Source organism: Pelodiscus sinensis, chromosome 6, assembly GCF_049634645.1.
Source record: "Pelodiscus sinensis isolate JC-2024 chromosome 6, ASM4963464v1, whole genome shotgun sequence".
Taxonomy (NCBI): Eukaryota; Metazoa; Chordata; order Testudines; family Trionychidae; genus Pelodiscus; species Pelodiscus sinensis.
Window position 1 is genome coordinate 32276921 of NC_134716.1, and position 23917 is coordinate 32300837.

Below are 23917 nucleotides of genomic sequence, written 5' to 3' on the forward strand. Positions count from 1 at the left end.
GCTTTGCTCTGCTTTGCTCCCCGTCCCCCCTGGTCTGCGTGTTCCGCCGCTTTGCTTCTTCTCCCTGGTCTGCTGGAGACCAGGGAGAGGGAGGGCCCCGTTCGTAACTGCGGATCCGACATAAGTCGGATCCGCGTAACTCGGGGACTGCCTGTATTTGCTTTATTGGAAGGGGGGGACGGGGCTTACAAAAGGGTCATTTGGGTGAAATGGATACACGCACCTGTAATGGTTCAGGTTTGGGAATGAGGTTCTAGTTCAAACTGGAACTGGCTCATTCGTCATTAAAGAGTAATTAAAAAGTAAACTTTCGACAAAGCTTTGGAGGGCGTGGGGAGAGGGGTGATCTTGACAGTGCCACAAAAATATATATGTGGTAGAACAAAACTTAACTTTACATTGCTTGGTGTCAGCATTTCACTTCATAAATCCTGTTTTCCTGGGTTTTATAGAAATCTGCTCTTGGGGGCACTTGGCATATTGTACATGATCTCTCCACGGGGGGAAACCCATTCTTCTATATCTGGAACACACCACTGCATCTATCTCAGTAGCACTGATTGGGGGGGGGGGAGGCTGATGTTTTGTTTTATAAAAAATAATGTTGTAAATGACAGGATCATACAAGTTTACAAAAAGCACGTGAAGATATGTATTGTGCACATAGTAGGGATGGCATCATGTAGTCCACTACATGATTAACCGATAAATGTGGGTTTATTGGTTAAGCCTGTCAACTATATGCACTCTTCTTCATCCTCTCCCTTCCACCCCTTGCTGTATGAGAGGCAGCAGGGGTGGGGGAGGAGCCAGTGCCCGCGAGGAGCTGGCTTTTAAGCTGGCTCCCCACAAGCACCGGATCCCATGGAGCTGCCTGCCCCCACCCTCACCCCTGCACTGCAGCCTCTGATAGAGAGGCAGTAGCACAGAGGGTGAGGAGGAGCAGCTTCCCACGCATATTGGCTCCCGCTGAGCTGCCTCCCACCTTCCCCACCCATGCTGCTGCCTTTCTATCTGAGGCAGCAGTGGGGGAGGGGGACACAGCGGGAGCCGATGCTGCCTGTCCCCCTTTGCTATCTCCAACAGTGGCAGGACATGGGGTGGCCAGGAAGGAGCCAGTGCTTGGAGGGAGCTGGCTCCCCATGAGCACCGTCTCTGCCTATCCCTTCCCCCTCCCCTGCGCGTTGCTGCCTCTATCAGAGGCAACAGCAGAGAGCACAGGGGAGGCGCCGGGCCCAGGTTTGCATTGGACAGAGACTGCTCCATGGGATTCCATTGCAGCCTCTGTCAGCAGGAATCTCAGGGTCCCTGTGGACAGGGGCTGCTGCCACCCCACACTGCTGCCTCTCTATCAGAGGCAGCAGTGCAGAGTGGCAGAGGGCTCCCCAGGAGTGGGCCTGGGCACACACTGGCTGCCAGCTCTGCTCCGGAGGACTATTGAATAATCATGTAACTGCTAACTTTTGATGCAGTTATACAATTATTCAGTTACACGCTATTGAACATCACTAGTAAGTAGAGAAAATCTGCTTAGTTGCTTTACTTAAGGAGTTTGTAGCTAGATAAACGGGCGGTACGGAAGCACCAAACCTATTCCAAGCTGTAGCAACCTGTTCTGTACGTGATAGTGTTAAAACTAGAGAAAAGCTTCATTTGGCAATTCTAGAACAGGCTGCTTTCAAAACTGTTATTTTGCTTTTTAAAAATAGAATACAGCAGTTTTGGACCCTCTGCGCTGCTGGAGCTGTGCTCGAATCTAGATGTAGCTGTCCTGCTGAGACTGCCACTGGAAATGGGACTAGGCTGATATGAAGTCAGAGGAACCAACTCCCTCCCTGTAGCAAGTTATAGGGGATGTATCTGGGCAGAGGAGAGACCCTGGCTCCATTCCTCAGATATGATTGTCTCTGAGAGCAGGTCTATACTATGGGGCAAAGCTGACCTAATTGACACAACTCCAGCTATGTGAATACTATAGGTGGAGTTGACGTGCTTTAGGTCAAGCTACCGAGGGGGTCTCCACTGCTGCGGGTTGACAGGAGAGTTTCTTCTGTCAACTTCCCTTATGCTTCTCGTTCCAAGAGAGCGATTGGTGGTGGATTTAGCTGATCTTCACTAGACCTGCTAAATCGACCCCTGGGGGATCAGTCTGTGCAGTGATGAAACCCTGGGAAGGGTAGACATGCTCCAGAGCCTATCAGGGCCATCCCTAGGGACTGAGGCAATCATCCCCCCAGAGACCTGGGCATGGAGCCTCTTGCTACTTAGGGATGGTAGCGTTTGTGTAATTGAATAGTCCTGTAACAGCATGAAATCTTACACAACTATTTGATAGCCCTTGGGGGTGGGCCTGGCAGCCAGTGTGCTCCGACTCCACTCTTGGGGAGCCCTCTGGGTCAGAGGCTGCAGCACAAGGTGGCAGGTGGGAGCTGGTCCGCAAGGGGAGCCAATTTAAAAATCAGCTCCCCTCACAGACTTTCTGCTTGCCATCCTGTGGAGTCAGCAGCTGCAGCCTCTGTCCACAGGGAGCTCGGGTTCTTCCCCCTGCCCCTCGATGAGGACTGCTGCTCTGGACCAGCCTCTGCCCTATCAGAGGCAGGAGCGTGGCAGGGGGTAGGCGGATCCAGTGCTCGTGGGGAGCCTGCTTAATTGTTTACTCGACTATATGCCAACATCCCTACTCGCTACAGGCCCCACCTCAGCTTTGCCCTCGCTACACTCTTTCCACCAAGCCCTGCCCCTGCTGTGCCTCCTCTCTGCTCCTTTGCCCAGAGCCCTCTGCCTTGAGCAACATAAGCCTAGCGCTGGGAGTCCTGGCGCCAAGTGGCAGCAGGGGTTGCTCCTGCACTTACTGTGGCATCAGGAGCCTGTTCTGCTCCTCTCCCACCCTGCTGCCCTCTCCCAACCTGCTGTGCTCCACTTTGCACGGTGGTGGGAAGTGGAGCGCCCTGAGGCTGGAGCACTCTGCTTCCTGTTTCTATGGTGAAGCCAAGCGCAGCAAGCTGGGAGATGGGGCAGAGTGGAGCTGCCTGCCACTGCTGTGGTCAGTGGGGAGGACTGCCCTCTGTTGGCCCCCCTGCATCACTTCTCCCTCTCCGCAGTAATCCTTTGGGCCACCCCGATAAGTTACCATGAGTTAGTGCAACTAACATGGCCGTATCTGGAGCCACTGCTGTTTGAGAATGGGGGAGCCATAAGTTTCACCCTGAGATGCCCCTGCTGCCCTTCCCAGCCTCCTGCACTCCCAGAATGTGGCACAGGACAGAATCTGGACCATTAGGTACAAAAACTTGTCATTACGAAAGTGAAATGTGAGATAGTTGGGAGTGTAGAACTGATGTCCCATCCTTATGTCTCACTGTGTTACCTCTTAAGGGGCTTGGTACCCTTTTACAATAATGTGCTATGTTGCATGTAGGGATGTTAATTATTGGTTAATTGAATAGTCGATTAACCTCATGAATTCTTGATGGTTACTCAAGTATTCTATTGTACCCAGGGGCCAGGCTCCAGCCCCACTCTCAAGGAGCCCCCGCCACTCTGCACTGCTGCCTCTGAATCAGAGGCAGCAATGCGGGGTGCCAAGAGGGAGCTGGTCAGTGAGGGGAGTCAGTTTAAAAACCAGCTCCCCTTGCACACTGGCTGCTTGTTGCGCTGTGCTGCTGCCTCTGATACAGAGGCAGCAGCACGGGGTGGCAGCAGCCCCTGTCTGGGTGGGAGTTGAGCTCCCAGACCTGACGCAAGTCAGAACTGAGCTGGGATTCCTGCCCACCTAGCTCCTAATACACTTTTTATTTAGTTTACAGAGCTACAGCGGGGGCTCTGGACCTGGACCTGGCGCAAGCCAAGACTGAGCCGGGCTGCTGGCCAGCCTGCTAAAAAATTTACTGGCGGCGGTGGGGGGAGGAATACATGAAGTCTATAGCATTAACCTAGAAGCTTTTGCTTATTGGTTAATCAACTTACACTATTACATTCCTAGTTGCATGTGATTGTGTATTCAGCATAGTTATTAGATATAAACACTTATTCGTTTTGCGAAATTACAGGCTGTGGATTTTTTTCTTCATTTTCTAGAGTATGGTCTTCGACTTGGAAGTCAGATTTTCATAAAAGAAATGACCAGTACTGGCCTGGCAACAAAAGATGGTAATCTATATGAAGGAGACATAATACTCAAGGTGTGTTGTGGACAAAGGCATGGTGAAGCTGCATGTATTTGTTGCAATTCTTCTTTCTGGGCTGAGGTGTTTTTTGAAAACCTAACTAGAAAATCTGCTAACTGGAAAGGAGATACCAGCTTTGAGATGACTTGTTATTACCATTTGTGTTCTTAATTGTTTGCTTATAATAGTACTTCTGCCTTAAATGTACAGATTAATGGAACAGTGACAGAGAATATGTCATTAGCTGATGCCCGAAAATTGATTGAAAGATCACGAGGAAAACTCCAGTTGGTAGTGATGAGGGACAGAAAACAGACACTACTCAATATCCCTTCGTTGCATGACAGTGACTCGGAAATAGAAGGTGAGGAGTCTTAGGGCTAAAATAGAAGTGTGGAACCTTTTTTGGGTTGGGGGCCTCTGACCCACAGAAAAATCAATTAGGGCTGCACACAAGTGAGAAGCCAAAAAATCAAAACCGAAAGCAGACCCTCACTGACATGACTCCAACGGAAAAGGAGAAAGACACTCCCCACTTCCCCCTCGCACATCAGAGCCTTGGGGGGGGGGGAACCCAAGCTAGAAGATTTTGTGTGCTTCAGCCCCACAGGAGAATGGTAGGGAGGCTGGAGACCCAGCACGGTCTCCCCAATGCTGTGGAAGGAGGGGAGCCCTGATCTTTGGGGTCCAGATCCAGGCAAGACGGGGGCCACATCTGGCTGTGGGCCTTAGGTTCCCCACTCCTGGGCTAAAAGGTAATATCAATTCTACTTCATGTATAAACAGCATGTGAAGCTGTTTGTATACAGTGTTTTTCACAGGGGTAATGCAAGTGCCACCTTTGATTGGTTCCTGTATTGCAGCTGTTCTGCGGAAGGCCCGGTCTTGTGTCATTCAGTGATGTTTCTAGCTGATTCATGAGTAATGTTGACTAAACAACAACTCCTCTGTGACTAGAAGGAGAGTCATTTTAATTCAAATCCCAAACCATGACAATGATGGGATGAGCTCAATTTTAGTTTCTCTACTCCTTCCCCCCCCCCCCCCACCCCACCCCCCAGGACACTTCTCCCAGCTTTTTAGGGAAGGACTCAGTTATGGACTCAGCAGTCCTGGGGGATCCAGCTTAGCCTTCTCATAGCAGCTTCCTGGATCTTTTTCATATGAATAGTCCCTCTCAGCATAACTTGCACTGGGGAAGGTGCTGGTGCCTCACTGGAAGGAAACATGATGCTGTTAATTGATTCAAGAAGTGTGTCTCTGGTGTGAGAATATTCAGTGCAGCTTCTTGGAGCATTTTCTTCAGAGAATGAGACTGGCACTGTGGCCTGGATTTGTGGGCTATAGGAAAAATTGATTGTCTCTCTTTGAAAGGCATTTAACAGCTCAGCTTCATGTTGTTTAACAGTGAACCCTCTGCACTTTCAAAGGAGAGGATGGGGAGGGAAATGATACAGGCCATTTTTTTTTTCATTTAACCTTTTTTTCTGTGTAAGATTCAGTTTCAGTTCTGGGCAACCACTATCTTCATTTTTACATTTCTCTCATTTCTAGGACAATAAAGATAGACCTCTATATGGTTGGGGGAGGTGTTTCTAGCAAGAGCTCAAACATGTAGGATATTAATACTAGTTGGGAAAAGTTTAACTTGATTTTGATTACTCCTTGGAATTTCTGTTGTGAAAAAAACAAACAAGAAAACACCTCCCCTAAATATTTTGTGTGACATATAAGCTTTAAGAGGTGCAGGTCAATTCTCCTCCTATCCCCAGACACAGTCAAATCTTTTTTTTTTTTTTTTCCAGAGAGGAACAGAATGTATAAGTATTTAACACTTTTGTATCTTGAGATGCCCCAGTAAGCAGATGTGAATAAATGTGCAATGAAATTGAAGACCTATCTCTTATCAGACTTGCTGTACTCTTGTTCTCACTAGATATTTCCGAAATTGAGTCAAACCGATCAAGTTCCCCTCAAGAGGACCAAAAGTTGCATCACTCTGACTTTGACTCTCATTCGTCTAATGAAAAACTAAAGGAAAAGCCAAAGTAAGAAGCGCTACTCTTCTTTTTCGTACTAAAGAAAACATTTTAATGTGGACCAAGTTTTTGTTTTAATGTTTTCAATTGATTGTTCTTTTTATTAAGTACAAACGAGGATCCACCAAACAGGTTGTCGAAGATGGGAGCAACGCCCACACCTTTTAAATCAACCAGTGAGATAGCTGCTGCTGTCGCTGTCATGGCCGCTGACACAAACAAAGAACCAAAGTACAAAGAGGACCTGTCAGGTCAGAGCTAAAATGTCCCATTTGAGTTTTTTTTTTCCCCCCTGCAAATAAAACCTGTTAGATGGGGGAGAGGGAAATTCCAAAGGGTATAAACCCTTGTGCTTCAGGAATTAAGCCAAACACTGACTGGAAGGTGTTAGGAAAACATTTTTCCTGGGGCCTTTCCGATGATTCCATAATTGTTCATTACAGGATGTTTTGCATTTTCCTCACCTGGTCCTAACCACTGTCAGAGATGAGATGTTGGACTAGATGGACCATGGGTCTGATTTGGCATGGCAATTCCTGTGCAGAGCTGCCTAAGTTTTTTCTTATCTATAATAAAGAACTAAATAACCAAGTCTTTATTCCATTGAAAAGAGAAGAGGGGAGAGAGCTAAAGATAAGCACGAAGGTTAAATGTAGCTGAGTGCTCTTTATCTTCAGAAGTGAATCTATATAATTGTACTGACAAAATCCTGGCTCTGTTATCTCCCAGGAAGGTAGGCTCTGAAGGCCTCTCTTATCCACATCTTCCCCAGCTGATTTACAGTTGGCTCTGATGGGCTCAGAGGGAACTCACATCCAACGTCCTTGATTGGCAGGCTGACTGGCTTTTGGGGACACCTAAAAGAGGACAATTGGAGCAAGATATTGAATAACCGGTTCCTGACCGATAAAACTGGGGGAGGGAACCCATTTTAGAAGGATTACATGCTTGACTAGGAGATGAGTCTGAGATCATAAATTAATTCACTGCCTTGACATTTATCCTTTAGCTGCTTTTTACTTTGGATACTGCAGAGCTGCACTCTTTGGTGGCGTATTTGATATTGTTGTAATTGCTGCCTTTAACTGAAAAGCTTTCATTCTTTTGTGTCTTGTTTCATCCAGTTAGATAATTTTCTGGTTTTTACATACAGTGTCTCAACCAAAAGTTGCCCCAAGAACTTTTCTTCAGCCTAGTCCTGAAGATGAAGCAATATACGGGTATGCTTCTTTCAAAATCTGTTGTGTTTTTTTTTTCTCGCCATCTATCCATATTTTTGTTGTTGCTGCTGCTTTGGGCTGGTTTCTTCATGCATTTGTAGAGGTTTTCCCCTAAATAGTCTTATGCCAAGAAAAGATAACTTGGTTTCTGTGTTAAATAGCTGACTAACAACATAACATCTAAGATCAATTTAGTTCTAAAAAGGAGGCCTAATATATGTGCAGTAGATACATGCCCCTGTATTTATATGTACAGTCTCTGATTTTATAGACTGAGGGATCATAAATGCTGCTACAGGTTGGACCTCCTGGTCCGGCACCCTGGGGACCTGACCGGTCCCAAAAGAGGGAGCTTGCCAGATGAAAGGAGGTTAATTCCGCCCCTGTGCTGACTAACTCTGGACTCTCCCAGGGTCCGTCAGCAGACCCAGAAGAGCTCCCCTCTTGGACGTAGGGCTTCCCAACCCCCCACTGCCAGACTCCTGGCTCCACAGCCTGCCCAGGGTCACTGGGGCTCCACTACTCTGAGGTTGTTGAGGTGGTGGGGCTCCAATGCTGCTCTGGAGCGGCAGGATGCCACCGGGGCCTGGATCGCTCCCTGCCACTGGGCTCTTTGATCCAGGAAAATCCTGCCGGACCATGGATGTTTCTGGACCAGAGAGGTTCCACCTGTAGTTAAATACCACCTTCCTTTGCAATTTGCATGTACGATCACAGTAATTTCACTTGCAAATATATCTTTGTGCATGGGCCTTGGACCTCCTCTTCTGTTGTAAACTATGGTCTCTAATATCCAAAAATATGAGCTACAAAGAGAAACATAATCTATAAAAAGGGCATGATAACTTTGGAAAAAAATGTTAGAGGCTGGATCATTGTAAATTAAGGCCTTGGGTGATTGTGTGTGCATGCCTTCTTTTGCACAGACCCATGCCACAGTTGTGCATGCACAAGCTGGAGGTTTTTGCAATAAATATGTATTCTCTAAATCCTTGGTTAGTGTATGTAATCCACACACCTACTGGATGTGGTGTATTGTCCCATCTAGTGACAATGAGACCACTTAGACAATATTATGAACTTTTAGCTCATGCAGTAGAGGCCCATGCACTAAGCTCCATAAGTCCCAGGTTCGATTCTGCCCATCGGTGTTACATGTACTCTATGCAGCTATGGAATCTGCATAATGAAAAGTAGGAACAGAATGTCTGTTCACCTGGCACCTGATATTTTAATCTCCTCTCAAATTAAAGGCGATAATGTTGATCTTTTGCGCTTAAGACTTTCTAGAACCCGATAGCTGAAATCAGTAAGGTGGTTTATCGGAATACAACCTGGACACCTTCTTTTCTTTATGTAAATTATGAAATGGGGAAATGGGCTGGTGTTGGGGACACAGTAATAAATCAGTTGGCAATTTGGAGTGCAGGAGTAAGCCCTAAAGAAGGGGAATCTGAGATCTGTTTATTCCGTAGCTCCAGCAGAGAGTGGGTTTAACAATCTGAGAACTGGTTAACCTCTTGAAAGGCTGTCTCAGAGTCAAGTCCTGTGTATTACAGATATGGATACATATTGATACATCAGCGTTTAGTTCTGGTTCAGTTGAAGAGAATTAATGGTCCAGGTGCTGACTGGTATGTTGAGTGAATCATAACAGAAAGGCAGTGTCCTCCAAGTATTTAAAGGTCATCCAGCATTTCTGGCAAAGAAAAAACTGAACTTACTCCATTACTTCCTAGTCTCCTTGGAAGAAGAGAGGTTTGGTTTTATTTACCAATTGGGCATTCTTGACACGCTGCCAGCAGAAGAGAGTCTGAAAACTTCCATCTTCTCTGACTCTCTTATTAATTACCTGGTAGATAGTACACTGCATTCTGCATAATGTGAAGAGGAAAAAATCTGTGTGATTACTCATAATTCATTGAAATTCGTCTCCTTTAAAGCAGCTCTTTCTGTGAGGCAAATGGTCTAGTGCTTACGGTGCTAGCTAAGGACTGAAAAGGCCTGGATTCAATTCCCAGTTATACCACAGTCATTCTCCGTAACCTGGGGCAAGTCACATAGCCTCTCTATACCTCAGTTCCCCATCTGTGCAGTGGGGATAATAACGCTACCCTGCCTCACAGGGGTACCGTGAGGAAATGTACAAAAAAGGCTGATGCTCAGATAGTACAGTGATGGGTCCATGGAAGTACCATAGAGGGAGTGACAGCAAGCTTTACTTCCTACAAATAATTGATGTCATATGCATAATATTGGGCTCCTTTTTTTTCCTCTCTTTCTGCATGTGAATGCTCTAGTCCTAATACGAAGATGATAAAGTTCAAGAAAGGAGATAGTGTGGGTCTCCGGCTGGCAGGTGGGAATGATGTAGGGATATTTGTTGCTGGAATTCAAGAAGGCACTTCAGCTGAACAGGAGGGGCTGCAGGAAGGAGATCAGATTCTGAAGGTATCAGTGTAAAAATGTTCAATCCTGCAACTAACACTGCTTGTTCCTTGATACCATGTGAAAGAAATTGCTTTCTTTACTTTAATCAGTATTGAAAAACCATAAAATCTGTGCTACTTTATTCCTAGGGACAAGGCCACACTGCCTAGGAGCATGATTTTTTGTTAATCTGAATTCTTATTAAATTTCAACAGCAGAAGTAAAATTCAGTAGGAGAAATAGTTGGTATAAATGTTACACAACATGAATGCCTAAAGATGGAAGTGGATACACTCAGTAGTGACTTCTCCACCCTCCAGCTCAGAGACCAGACCACAGAGCCTCTTCATCCATTTAGGTTTTGTCTTTGTGACCTCAATATTTCCTCCCTACCTTTATACACAGACACACCCACCCACCCCCCTCTTCTATTGCGGCTCTCCTCTTTCTGTCTGTCATGTCATCCTCCTGAGTTTGGGCCTGATCCCAAAGTGCTCTGAAGTCAGTAAAGATTTGAACTGACTTCAGCGGGGTCTGTCTCAGTCCCTCTTTTTCCTGCTTCTTGTGTTTTCCTCTCTCCAACCAACTGCTGGCATGGGCAGATTTTGAAATAGTAAATCCTTTCTGAAGTGTAGATTCTCCTTTCCTGTCTCGTTTTTCCTCCTGCAGTTAGACTCTGATTAGCCCAAACACCTAGCCCTGGGAGCTCCTGCACTCATAATTGTTCCAAGGGAATGGACCTCGCTTTCATGTCCAAATAAACAACTGAGACACACAGGGGAAAGAGGGAGGGTGTGGGAAGTGGAGAGGCAACCACAGAAAGCCATGCTGTGCTCACAACTCTAGGGGCACTCCGGAGGGTGTTCTTCTGGCATTAGATTTAGCGGGTGTAGTATAGATGCATAAATTGAATGCTGAGGGCAGCTCCTGCTGACATCCAGTACTCCTCTTTATTGCAAGGAGTAACGGAAGCTGATGGGAGTGTTTTGCTGCTGTCAGACTCCCGTAGTATGGATGCTACCAAGGCTCCGCTTAAGGAAAGTCGACTCCAGCTACACATTTCATAGCTAGAGTTGTGTACATTAAGCCAACTTGTCTGGCCTTGTGTAGACCAAGTCTAGGTGACCAGACAGTGTCTGGATGATACTGATACTAGCATACAACCTTGTGATGAATTGGAGCACACTAGTGCATCTAATTACTTGAAGTTCTTGGATCACTTAGCATAGCTGTTCTCAACCTTTAGCAACCCAAGGACCCCCATTTTGATTTAAAAATATTTGGGACCCTCCTTGCTCCTTCTCTAAGACCCTGCCCCTTCGTCCCTCCTCCCTCTGTTGCTCACTCATTTTCACAGGGATGTCAGGAGTTTGGGGTGAAAGGGTAGTGTGGGCTCTGGAGTGGGGCTGGGAAAGAGGGGTTTGGGATGTGGGAGGAGACTTCAGGCTGGGGTGGGCAATTGGCATGATGGTGGGTGAGAGCTCTGGCTGGGAATTCAGGCTCTGTGGTGAGACTAGGGATTGAGGTGCCTAGGTGAGAGGTGTGGGATCCAGGAGAGAGTTTTTGATGCAGGGTGACGCTTACTTCAGCTCCCAGAAGCATCTATAAGGTCTCTGCAGGCCCTAGGTGTAGGGGCGACTGGGGAGGCTCTGTGTGCCACCTCTGCAGCTCCCATTGGCCATGCTTCATGGCCAGTAGGAACCGCAGAGCTGGCACTCAGGCAGGGCTCCGCACACAGAGCCTCCCTGGTCTCCCCTGTACCTGGAGGTGTAGAGACCTGGCAGCCGCTTCTGGAGGCTGTGTGGAACCAAAGCAGGTGGGCAGCCTGCATTTGCTGTGGGCCACAGGAAGAACTGGGAGAGTGGGGGAAGAGTTGATCAGCGGGGCCACGGACCCCTTGGAGTTTCCCTCATGGACCACTAGGGGTCTAGGGACCTCAGTTTGAGAAACGTTGACTTACTCAACAGTATTCTTGGAATAGGTGGGATTTTAACTACAGAAGATATATAACTACAGGGCATTCTATGTGAAAATAAATATAACCTTAATTGGAAATGGGCCTTTATTATGCACGTTAGCCATCTGTGCTCATGTTCAGGTATTTGATAGCTGTTCACAGAGTGCCCCTAACAGCAGGGCGCTCTCAGGATGTCACTCTTAGTTATAGGCAGTCTATCTTCTCCATACCTCCCATCGTGTACTTTGCAATAAACCTCTATATTGGTGATGGTTTTTAAATGATAATAAAACAGCCTCTTCCTTTCCTCTTCTAGGAATGTACAGGCAGTCCCCGAGTTACGCGGATCCGACTTATGTCGGATCCGCACTTACAAACGGGGCTTTTCTCGCCCCAGAACTCGCGGGTGGCGGGACCACTCAGACGCGCAGTGGTCCCGCCACCGCATCCTCCGGGGTGAGAAAAGCTGCTCTGGGTGTCCCTGGTCCGCTGGGGGGGTCCGGAGCAAAGCCTTGGAGGCGCGGGACCCTGCCGCCTCTGCAGCTTTGCTCTGGGTGTCCCTGGTCTGCTGGGGACCCTCCCCCCAGCAGACCAGGGGCACCCGGAGCAAAGCCTTGGAGGCGCGGGACCCCGCCGCCTCCGCGGCTTTGCTCCGGGTCTCCCTGGTCTGCTGGGGGGGGGGGGCGCAACTAGTGCGCGCCCCCCCCCCCCCCCAGCAGACCAGGCTTTTGTTGTGGACGCCTGGGGTAGAGCAGCTGGGGTGCTGCCGGGTTGGTCCTGGGGGGACCTACCCGGCAGCGCCCCAGCTGTTCTGTCCCAGGCTCCAGATTCAGCTGCTGTTGAAATTGATCAGTGGCTGATTCCAGGAAGCTGGGGGCAGAGCAACTCTGCCTCCGGGCTTCCTGTAGTCAGCCCCTGGTCAGTTTCAGCAGCAGCGGCTGAATCTGGAGCCAGTTCCGAGTTACGTACAAATTCAACTTAAGAACAAACCTACAGTCCCTATCTTGCATGTAACCCAGGGACTGCCTGTATTAGACTAACTTTTCCTTAAATCTTTTCTTTTGCTTTAGGTAAATACACAGGATTTTAGAGGCATTGTCCGGGAGGATGCTGTTCTCTACCTATTAGAAATTCCCAAGGGGGAAATTGTGACCATTTTGGCTCAGAGCAAATATGACGGTAGGTCCCTGGCACCAAAGGTGTGACAATGTTTTGTTATGATTCACTGATGGGCACTGAAAAGAACAGTGGGCCCTTCAACTCAGCTGTGTTTTGCTGGGGACAATATTATTGATCTTTCTCATGCTCACTTTTTAAAATACTTCTTAATTGCCTTCATCTACTATATATGTGGAGTGTGTGCAGGAGAGAGAGAGCTGGCAGGACTGCATGAGGAATCTCAGTTCAAAATAAGTTCCCTGTGCTGTTAATGGTTGGGAATTCTGCAGACAAAGACCCTGTGGCAGGGAAAACAGTTTTGTGTCTGTACTGCAGTGCATCCCTCACTTCCATTGACTGACTAAAGCAACCATGTTGGCAAGTTCCAGAGCGAACTAGATGGAAGGAGGGGTGGGGGTGGAAGAGCTTTTAAGGAATACAAGGATGGGTTGGCACAGGGAACAGTCCACCTTTTCTTTCCCACCCTTACGGTGAAGGGGAGAAATTGCACAGAGGTGGTTAGAATAACAGTTTAATTTCTTCTTCACTAACCTTAAAGTATTTAAGATACTAGGCTTGAAGTGCAGGTGAGTAAAATACCTTGTTCTGCTATAGAAGGCTATTGGTGGTATGGGATCACTATTTAGCAATCAAGTTCAACTGTATGATATCTTGTCTTTCAGTGTATAGAGACATAATGGCTTGTGGCAGAGGGGATTCATTTTTCATAAGGAGTCATTTTGAATGTGAGAAGGAATCTCCACAGAGTTTGGCATTCACCAGAGGGGAGATCTTCCGAGTAGTTGATACACTGTACGATGGCAAACTTGGTAACTGGCTGGCGGTGAGAATTGGAAATGAACTGGAAAAGGGCATCATTCCAAATAAAAGCAGGTACACTGATTTCTCACCCTCTGATCCAAAATTTAAAATGAGGGTTTTTTTACCCAACTCACTTTTTAGTATCACCTCATTAACCATTTATATAACCCATTTGGGAGAGGAAAGAGGGGAAAGAACGTGGCCACAATGACATTAGGAAAAACTTCCTAACTGTCAGGGTGGTTAAACACTGGAATACATTGTCTAGGGAGGCTGTCATTAGAGATATTTAAGAGCAGACTAGATAAACGCCTGTCAGTGATGGTCAGTATGGTGGTTGGTCCAGCTGTGAGGGCAGGAGACTGGACTTGATGACCCCTTAAAGTCTCTTCCAGTTCTAGTATTCTATAATTGTCTCTTTCAAGCAATCCCATTCATAACAGTAGTGCATGCTCAATTCACTTTTAAACGATGGAACTGGTCAGTAATAGCTAAGCAAAGATGGCATTGCAGGGAATATCTAGAGCACAGACTTGTGAGATCTGGATCTCTAATCCCAGCTCTCCTGTAGACTTCCTGTGAGATCTTTCGCCATACTTTTGTTCGCCATCTGAAAAATGGGAATTAATACATTTCAACCTGAAATTAAAGGGGAGAGCAAGATAATTAATTAGCACATGAGATAGGTATATAAAGGGGTAACCAATATCCCACCCAGCTGGAGCAGCTGCCACCTGTGATGTGGTGCAGTGGGCCCCGCCCGGCCAGGCCTGCCATGCCACTCTAGCAGCTCCCCCTGCTCACATCACAGTGGACTGGTTAACCAGTTAACCGGTTAAACTGTATGTTTACCATTTTAAATGGGATTCTACATCCCTAGTATGAAAGCCACTCAGGTATTACAGTGATGAGGGCTACAGAAAAAGCCTCTAATACTTTTTTGTATGCTGCATGTTCTTAGGGAAAGTGTTTTAGTGTGTAGACTGTTTTAATTGTATTATTTGAAGTTCTAAGGGTGACTGAACTATTGTGGGACTTTTAGCACCCAAAAAATGTTTGTTTTCACAAACCCAAGTTAATTCAGATTTTTTAAAAAGTGCTTTGTTATGTGGTGTGGTTTTATGAAGAATTTAAGAGTGCAGTAAAGTTGTATCTAAGTGACTATATGGAAGACATATCACAGTTTTATTTTTTAAAAAAACCCTCAATTCTCCTGTACAAAAGTTCCTAAAGTTATGGAAGTTATACTGCAAAGTCATGGGATGTCCTGCTTGATTTGCCTTTCCTATGTAGTGCATTTTAGTCTACTACTACTTATAGTGATCTGAGCAAGGGGGCTTTCTGGACTCAATTTGAGGTGTCTGAGGAAGAGATAATGGAGAACTGGAAGTGGTCATTAGGCAATTTGTTCCTCATGATGTATTATTTCCTCGCTTTCCATTTCCATCTACACGGCCTGTTCCTTGAGCAGCTCCTTGGCATACATTACGTTTGTCAGTTGACTTAGCAGCCAATGGATTGATTCGTGCACAACAAACCTTCAAGCTGGGGCAAGTCAGAGCATCTCTGCCTTCTTCAGAGCAAGAATCCCTGGATGCCCCACCACGATTGCTCACCTTCCGAGTTCTCCACTGTAGATACAAATTCATATCTTGTATTCCTTTAGAGTGGCATGTTTTCCTTTTATTACATGTTTCAAATTGATTCCCCGGTGTTTCTTTCAGAGCTGAGCAGATGGCCAGTGTTCAGAATTCCCAAAGAGATGGCTCAAGTGACAGGGCAGATTTCTGGAGAATGCGTGGGCAACGATCTGCAGTGAAAAAGAATCTGAGAAAGAGTCGTGAAGATCTCACTGCAATTGCATCTGTTAGCACAAAGTTCCCAGCCTACGAGCGAGTTCTGCTGCGAGAAGGTGGGTGAAAGTTTGCAGAACGGAGCACCTATTCATAGCTACCTGTTATTGCTCAAATATTACTGTCATTTATGTGACAACATAAGAAATAGCACGACACACCCTGGACTCTAGGCCAAATTTAAAGTATAACAGAAAATGATAACATGCTATTCTCCAAGTCACAATGCAAACTTCTGAATAGAATGTTCTCTGTTCTAAAAAGTGCCACTCGAAGCACTGTGTTTTGGAAGTCCATTTTTGTCATCTCTTCGCTTCTAGATCAAATTTGTTCACTTCAGAAGAAAAAATATGGGTTATGTTTTGGGTATTTTTATGGCCAGCCTTGAAAACATAACCTGGGATGTGGAAGTCTAGCTGGGTTCTTAATGGCTCATTCATTGACACCAGTAATGATGATTCTTTAGGGCAAATACAACACTCAGTTACTGGTGCAATCCTATTGCTTTTAACATAGTTTCCATATTTTCAGCTTGGAAAAGAGAGGACTAAAGGGGGATAAGAATAGAGGTCTATAAAATAACGACTAGAATAGATAAAGTTATTTACTTGTTCCCAGAATACAAGAACTGGGATCACCAAATGAAATGTAATAGGCAGCAGGTTTAAAACAAACAAAAGGAAGTATTTCTTCACATATCGTACTGTCAACCTGTGGAACTCCTTGCCAGATATTGTGAAGACCAGGACTTTGACAAGGTTCAAAAAAGAGTTAGATAAATTCATAGAAGATAGGTCCATCAATGGCTATTAGCCAGGATGGGCGGGAATGTTGTCCCTCAAGTCATACAGGAGGTTTTCACATTATGAAGGGTCCTGCATGAATCACTGGGAACCAAAAGATAGAAAGGGAGCTATGTGTATGTGTGTAAAATACATAATGTGGAGCTTACCCCAGATAATTCCTGTATATTAATCTTAAACATTAAATTGAGCCTTTTTTGCATGTTTGTTTCCATGTGATTTTTATATGTAAAGATCTTCCCTCTAAATATTTCTTTTTTCAGCTGGTTTTAAGAGACCTGTGGTGATATTTGGTCCCATAGCGGATCTAGCAATGGAAAAGCTGTCAAACGACTTACCTGATCTGTATCAAATTGCCAGTAAGTCATTCATTCCTCTTTCTTCAGCAGTTTGGCTCTTCAGCATTGAATGTTGGGGGAGGAGAGGATGGTATTTTGAACACTCATTACATAACTGAAAAAAAAAAAACCTGTTGTCATTTTAGAGACGGAACCTAAAGATGCAGGTTCAGAGAAATCAACTGGTGTCGTGCGTTTGAACACTGTGAGGCAAATTATCGAGCAGGTAAAGTATTTCTGTTTGAAAAACATTTGCTGTCAAAAGCAGGTCTTTGTTTTATTTTTGCTCCTAAAAACTTGGAGAAAGAATTCCGACATGTTAATATGCAAGAAAATAAATGTGTTAGCATGCATTTAAAATTAAGGCAGAGCTGTGGGGAAACCAGTCTTTTTTATATATATATATATATATATGAGTGAGACCGAGAGACCGAGACCGACCCACTTATGTTAGCCCTGAATTTGGCCCCGTATTAATCCAATTAAAATGTTCAAATTTTTAAAAAAATCTATTATGGACTTGCCTAAATTTAAACTACACCAGAATCCAGTGCTTGAGTAGAGCTGGAATGTTCCAGAATGGCACCCTGGCTGTACTATATCTATGGGTAGGTGTGCACTATGAGTGAAGGTGTAATTGTAGGGCAGGTAAGCATGTTCATGCTAGCTTTAAGCTAGCTAGAATGTGCAGTAAGAGTAATGAAGATGTGATTGCCCCACTATAAACCTGCTGAGGGCTCTGGTTATATACGGTAGCTGATAGTACAGGCTAAAGTCTGTGCTGCCACATGTTTGTCACCGTTAGCCATGCCAGCTGGATTAAAGCTAAGAGCGGATATACCTGCCTGCACCACAATTATCTTTGTGAGAGAGAGACCCTATTATTTCCAGGGTCACCCTTACCTTCATCCTCAGCTCCAGTTGTAGTCATTAAAAAGTCGATATTTGACAACACTTACTGCCTACATACTTGAAATGGGAAATAGGTAGAAGTGTGTGTAACGTCAGCAAATGCTGACTTTTAAAGATTATCATGGGAGCTCAAGAGTCCAGGGATGGCAACCAGGATGCCTGAGGGAGAGAGACCCCCGTAGGTAAAAGAAATAATAGGTGCTGGGATGAAATTATGACCCCACTGAAGTTAATGGCAAAACTCTGATTGAGTTCTAATTCTTCTTCCAATAGAGTGATGGATGTAGGAGGAAGAGCGTGTGTATTTGAGCAGCTAAATTAATATTGTTCTGAATAAGAAATCATCTTTACTGTAACCTTTGTTCATGTAAAATCCTTATTAGACGATTAGGAGTTCACCGTCTTGATGTATTTCATGATAAAGAAATGTTCATTTTTAACTTTACTACTGTAATAAAACTATTTTATTTTAAAACAAATAAAAGGAAGTTCTTCTTCACACAGCGCATAGTCAATCTGTGGAACTCCTTGCCTGAGGAGGTTGTGAAGGCTAGGACTATAACAGGGTTTAAAAGAGAACTAGATAAATTCATGGAGGTTAAGTCCATTGATGGCTATTAGCAGCGCTCCACAAATAATACAATCTACTCGTCTGTGGCGAGTAGATTGTAACCCAGAAGAGCTGGGTTCAGCCAGACAGTGCGGCTGGTGAGCGGGGCTCGCCGTGGTTTGGCAAGCCCTGGCTATTAGCCAGTATGGGTAAGGAATGGTGTCCCTAGCTTCTGTTTGTCAGAGGGTGGAGATGGATGGCAGGAGAGAGATCGCTTGATCATTACCTGTTCGATTCACTCCCTCTGGAGCACCTGGCTTTGGCCACTGTCGGCAGACAGGATACTGGGCTGGATGGACCTTTGATCTGACCCAGTATGGCTGTTCTTATGTACCTGAAAAAAATAATAATTCAAGGGCTGGTATGTATTCAAAACTCCCCTTGACTTAAGTGGATTTCACAGCAGAAGCTTTCCCAGAATATAGTTCGTATGGGATGAGGTCCATACAGAGGATATTTGCTTTAAGTTTTGGTAGTATAGGTAGGAGGCAGTAACCAGCAGAAAATGTAAGCTCTGTGTACTGCATACTCACTCAACATGAGTAGCAGCCCAAAGACGGGGGAAAGAATTGTGGTGAGGGAAGACAATGAGTGTGCAAGGGCAAAATAAAGAGATGGGGAGGATGGGAATAAGAAAATGTATATGCAAATAAAAGGAAGATACTGAAAGAGTGAAGGGAATACTGTAGAGAAAGAGGAAGCAGAGTCAAACAGGTGTGCACAATATCAGAGTTAGAATGTTTGTATCTGAGTCAAGGAGGCCAGAAGGGATCACTCTGCTTATCCAGACTGACCACCTGTGTAGTGCAGGCCACGAAACTTCCACAAAATATTCCTAGCGCTGGTCTTTTGGATGTTTTTCTAATCTTGATTTAAAAATGGTCAGAGATGGAGAATCTACCATGACTCTTGATAAATTGTTCCAATGGCTAATTACTCTGTTAAATATGTCTGTCTTTATCTAGCTTCAGCTTTCAGCCATTGGTAATCATGTTTCTCTGGTGTGCTGAATTGCCCAATATTAAATACCACGGTCTTATACTGTTTGATTTTTGAATGTCCAAAAATGTATGTGAAAGGAGAGGGGAAGTGCCTGTTGTATTCACAGCATGTGGTGGAATTATGGGGTGAGATTTAGGTCTGTTACGGCCATGGTTGGGACGGAAGCATACCAGCACTTTTGTTTACCAACTACTGGGCTGACCTGGGCATTGAAGCTAAAAAAGTCTCTTCACCAGACAACGTTCTGGTTCTGTATTCAAATTTATAGTCTCTACAACTTGAATACTTCTAATAATTTCAGACCATCTGCACTATCTCTCCAGCAGGTTTTCCATTTTCTTCATATCCTCTTCTTGTTAACAGAATAAACATGCTTTGTTGGATGTGACTCCGAAAGCAGTGGATATGTTGAACTATACCCAGTGGTTCCCAATTGTAGTCTTCTTCAACCCAGACAGTAAACAGGGAGTGAAAACTATGAGACAAAGGCTAAGTCCTACATCTAACAAGAGTTCCCGAAAGCTTTATGATCAAGCAAATAAGCTGAAGAAGACTAGCTCCCATTTTTTTACAGGTAAGCAAGAATCTGTTTCTAATTCTTCCAGTAGAGTGGTGGATGTAGGAGGAAGAGTGCGTGTATTTGAGCAACTAAATTAATATTGTTCTGAATAAGAAATCATCTATACTGTAACCTTTATTTATGTAAAATCCTTATTAGACAATTAGAAGTTCACAGTCTTGATGTACTTCATTATAAAGAAATGTTCAAACTGAACTTTACTACTGTAATAAAACTATTCCTGGAAAAAAAGTTAATGCAAGGGCTAGTATTTGTTCAGACATTCCTTCCATCCAAGTCAACAAAAGTGTAAACACTGTCCTTCAGAAAATGATCTTGTAAAAATGATCATATAATTTTCTTGCATCACCCAAAACCTTGTCATATGGAAAAGACTGGATAAAGTAGGTGCACTGAGGACTTTGAATGAATAGAAAAAAAATATGAAAATAGTAATGCATATATATATATATTTTTTTTAAATGTCTACAGCTACCATCAACTTGAATTCAGCCAATGATAGCTGGTATGGCAGTCTCAAAGATACAATTCAGCAACAGCAAGTTGAAGCAGTATGGGTTTCAGAAGGAAAGGTATGTGGTCAAACAGTTCATAGTGGATGTGCCACTGAAAAAAGTACTGGAAAAGTGTTTACCCTTTTAAAAAATAACATGTTGCTCCTCTTATTAAAACCAAGGCATATAGCTGCTAATAGGGCACGCATATTAACTTTTTATTGGTGTTTTCATGTTCCTGAGAGGGCAGTTTCATGTGCTTCTGGTTTTTGTATGTTGTGTACCATAAATGTTACTGCAGACTAAAATGGGGAATAAGTCAAACCTAATCCTTCCACTCTTATAGTTAGAAGGAGGAGATGATGACATGGACGATCGCATGTCATATCTAACAGCTATGGGTGCTGACTACCTGAGCTGTGACAGCCGCTTGATCAGTGACTTGGAAGACACAGATGGGGAAGGAGGTGCATACACGGACAATGAGCTTGATGAGCCAGCAGATGAACCAAATGTTTCCTCTATTAGCCGGTCTTCTGAGCCTGTATACCAAGAGGAGGTAACTGTTATCAAGAGTGACTTCCTGAAAGTCATGTGTGTTGTAATGTAGTAATAGAAAATGTCTCTTGTAATTGGTGCCTAAGAAAATATGTGATTCCAACTGCAGCATTGGTAGCTATGATACAGAATTATAAAGGTATAGTAATTCTAGCATAAAAGTTATGCTGCCTTGTCTAACTCTCTAGTTTCATTGATAGTGTCACCTAAAGTGCAGATGTTAAGTTTCACAGTGATAGTGGTCTTGTCATTGCCAATCACGTGACCAGTGATAACTGGCCCAGAATTACATGAATATTCTTAGCAGGGTAGCTATGTTAGTCTTAAAAATGAGTAAGTCCTGTGGCACCTTAGAGACTAACAAATATATAAGTATCATGAGCTTTTGTGGGCAAAACCCACTTCATCAGATGAGCTGAAGAGGAATAACAGAAACCCAGCATTTATGGGGGGGGGGGGGGAAGAGGGGAAAAAAGTACCTGTCAGTTGTAGGACCGGTGCATATTCTTGTGGTTAACTTCTTATATTTTCATAGAGTATAAGAAAAGCCAGCCCAGAACCAAAAGCTCAAATGAGAAGGGCTGGTAGCAGAGAGATACTTAGAGATCCCAGCCCACCTCCAGCATTCAAGCCCGAGCCACCTAAGGTAATATGTGGAAAACAGTTTGAAGATAGAGCTCCTCTTTCTAAAGAACCCACCTGTACATCATGGGCTATGTTTCTTCTAGTAGGGTGACAGTTAAAATGCAGTTTGGGCGTAAGAAAGAAGGGAAGTTGACAAAGAGGACTGTGAACTGTTGGAAGAGCTTGGTGGCTCATTGGGAAGGGAATTTTTGAGATTTAGAAATGGTACCACATGTTTCATTAGAGGGTTTGGTGACAGTGTGGCTAACTGGAAAACTACTTATTTCTCTCCTGAACTCTTCCCCATGGGAATTCTGGCACTCTCGCTCCGTTTCCAAGCTCAAAACAAAGTTCTTCCTGAATATCTCTGTTGGAGAAAAGTTTAGACATACCATAAGTCATTCCTCCTTCTAGAATTGAATAAGCTCTGGGAGCTGGTTAAGAATTGCAGCAGCCTGTTAGGAAATCCTCTTTTGTTTTTTTTTTATTATTATTATTATTATTATTACTTTTTAAGTAGTAGTGCTGACCTGTGCTCCAATAGCATCTTAAAAATGGGTGTTGCAGCCCTCTGGCTCTCTCCATAGAGGTGGGCACTAGCATTGGTCTGTGTTGCACAAAATACACTGACTAGACAGTTAAACAATCATCCTTTCAAATGTGCCTAGGCAATAGCGGTTGGGCTGGGTTGCAGTACGTGTAAATGAAATGCTGATTGCAGAGAGAATAGGTATGTGTCCTGTGTAACAGTCTTGGGTTGGAAGAATATTCTCTCCAAATAATCCAGAAAAACCTCTTGCTCTAATTCTTCTTGTTCTTTCTCTTTTCTTTCCAGAATAATGTAAAACGTGATGTGACTCGTTCTGTCCCTATTTAAGTCAATGGCCCAGCTTCTATATACTTAAATACTCAGTGCTCTGATTCATGGGCAGTACAAAGATGGGCAATACAAAAATGCACAAGCAATATAACCAATGTCAAATGAAAATACTCCTATAAAGATGCTGCTATTTGTAAACTTCAGTGTGTTCTTAATATCTACAGGGTAAAGTACAAAACAAAGAAGATGTATATGACTTTCCCAAGAACTATGAACCCAAAACAAATAGCTCTAACATTGTCAGCAATGAGACTTCATCCAGGGCAGCACCTCCTCCTATTTCTGTGAAACCTGCCTTTGGACGTCCTATACTGAAGACATCTCAGCCAGCAGTCCTAGCCACAGAGGAAGAGGAAAATCCAGAGGAAGATGCAGCTGGACAAGACGGTGCTCCAAAATCTGTACTGGGGAAAGTTAAAATATTTGAGAAGATGGATCACAAGGCAAGACTGCAAAGAATACAGGAACTACAAGAGGCACAGAATGCCAGGGTAGGTAGTAACCAAGGTTCCCTCTAACATGCGCAGCTGCCTAATTAGCCCCATGCAGGGGCCCAGGGCTGTTGCACATACAGCTGCTGCACGGGGTTTGGGGAGAGGCACGCTCTTCTGACCCCAGCAGGAAGCTGCAGTGGCCTAGGGAGAGGCATGCTCCTCTGGCCACAGCAGCAGGGCTGATTTAAGAAAGGAGCAGCAGCCACTAAAACTCCTGTATTTTGGGCCACCCTTCCTGGTGGGGGAGAGGGAAGGAGCAGCTCTGTGCTGGCGCCACCTTGCCTTGAACACTGGGAAGCTTCCTCAGCTGGGGGGCTCCACCCCTGCAGCTCTCATTGGCTGGGAATTGTGGCCCATGGGAGCACAGGGCAGTATTGACTGTGCTGAGCCACCTGTTCCCCACCACCACCAAATGGGAGCTGTCCCAGGTAAGCACCCCACACTTCAACCTCTGGCCCAGGCCCTGAGTCCCTAACTCTCTCCCAGACCCTGCACCTCAACCCACACCCCAGCCTTGAGCCCTCTCCTGCCCAGTCTCTGCACTCCCACTCCAACCTCCTGTCCTGAGCCTGCTCCCACACTTGAAACCCCTTAGCACTAGCCTGAAGCCCCCTCCTATGCCCCAAGCACCAAAGCCATTATTCCCCTCCCACACTCTGCCCCTGGATGATTTGTGGGCCCGAGGGGTTCGGAGTGAATTTTGTTATGTGTATCAATATGGAGATGATGTGTGATGTATCACCTCTATCTTGGTGCACATCTTACATCATCTCCATATAGATACACATAACAAAATTCATTCTGAACATGGACATAAAAAATTAGAGGGAACACTGGTAGTAACCTACTTTTTCAGTCTGTCCTGTATACACGTATTCAGTCCTGTAAGTACATTTACTCAGCAATGTAAAATCTAATACAGTAGCATATTTCTTCCTCTTCTTCCAACCTCCCACTGTATCGACCAACAGTCAGCA

The 23917-nt window shown here is 44.9% G+C and overlaps 1 protein-coding gene across 7 annotated transcripts in view; it reads left to right on the forward strand.

Moving 5' to 3' along the window:
* Positions 1-23917, forward strand: part of TJP2 (tight junction protein 2) — a 105514-nt gene that overhangs the window by 77547 nt on the left and 4050 nt on the right. For 6 of the 7 annotated variants that reach the window (XM_075931681.1, XM_006137846.4, XM_006137845.4 and 3 more), the window contains 16 exons: positions 4078-4181; positions 4377-4530; positions 6103-6214; positions 6314-6456; positions 7359-7425; positions 9726-9876; positions 12883-12991; positions 13654-13864; positions 15517-15704; positions 16712-16807; positions 16933-17012; positions 19674-19884; positions 20362-20462; positions 20731-20943; positions 21478-21588; positions 22611-22937. In XM_075931681.1, the coding sequence (XP_075787796.1) occupies positions 4078-4181; positions 4377-4530; positions 6103-6214; positions 6314-6456; positions 7359-7425; positions 9726-9876; positions 12883-12991; positions 13654-13864; positions 15517-15704; positions 16712-16807; positions 16933-17012; positions 19674-19884; positions 20362-20462; positions 20731-20943; positions 21478-21588; positions 22611-22937 (2378 nt within the window). The remainder of the gene's footprint in view (positions 1-4077; positions 4182-4376; positions 4531-6102; positions 6215-6313; positions 6457-7358; positions 7426-9725; positions 9877-12882; positions 12992-13653; positions 13865-15516; positions 15705-16711; positions 16808-16932; positions 17013-19673; positions 19885-20361; positions 20463-20730; positions 20944-21477; positions 21589-22610; positions 22938-23917) is intronic. The other variant, XM_075931682.1, reaches the window with a different exon arrangement.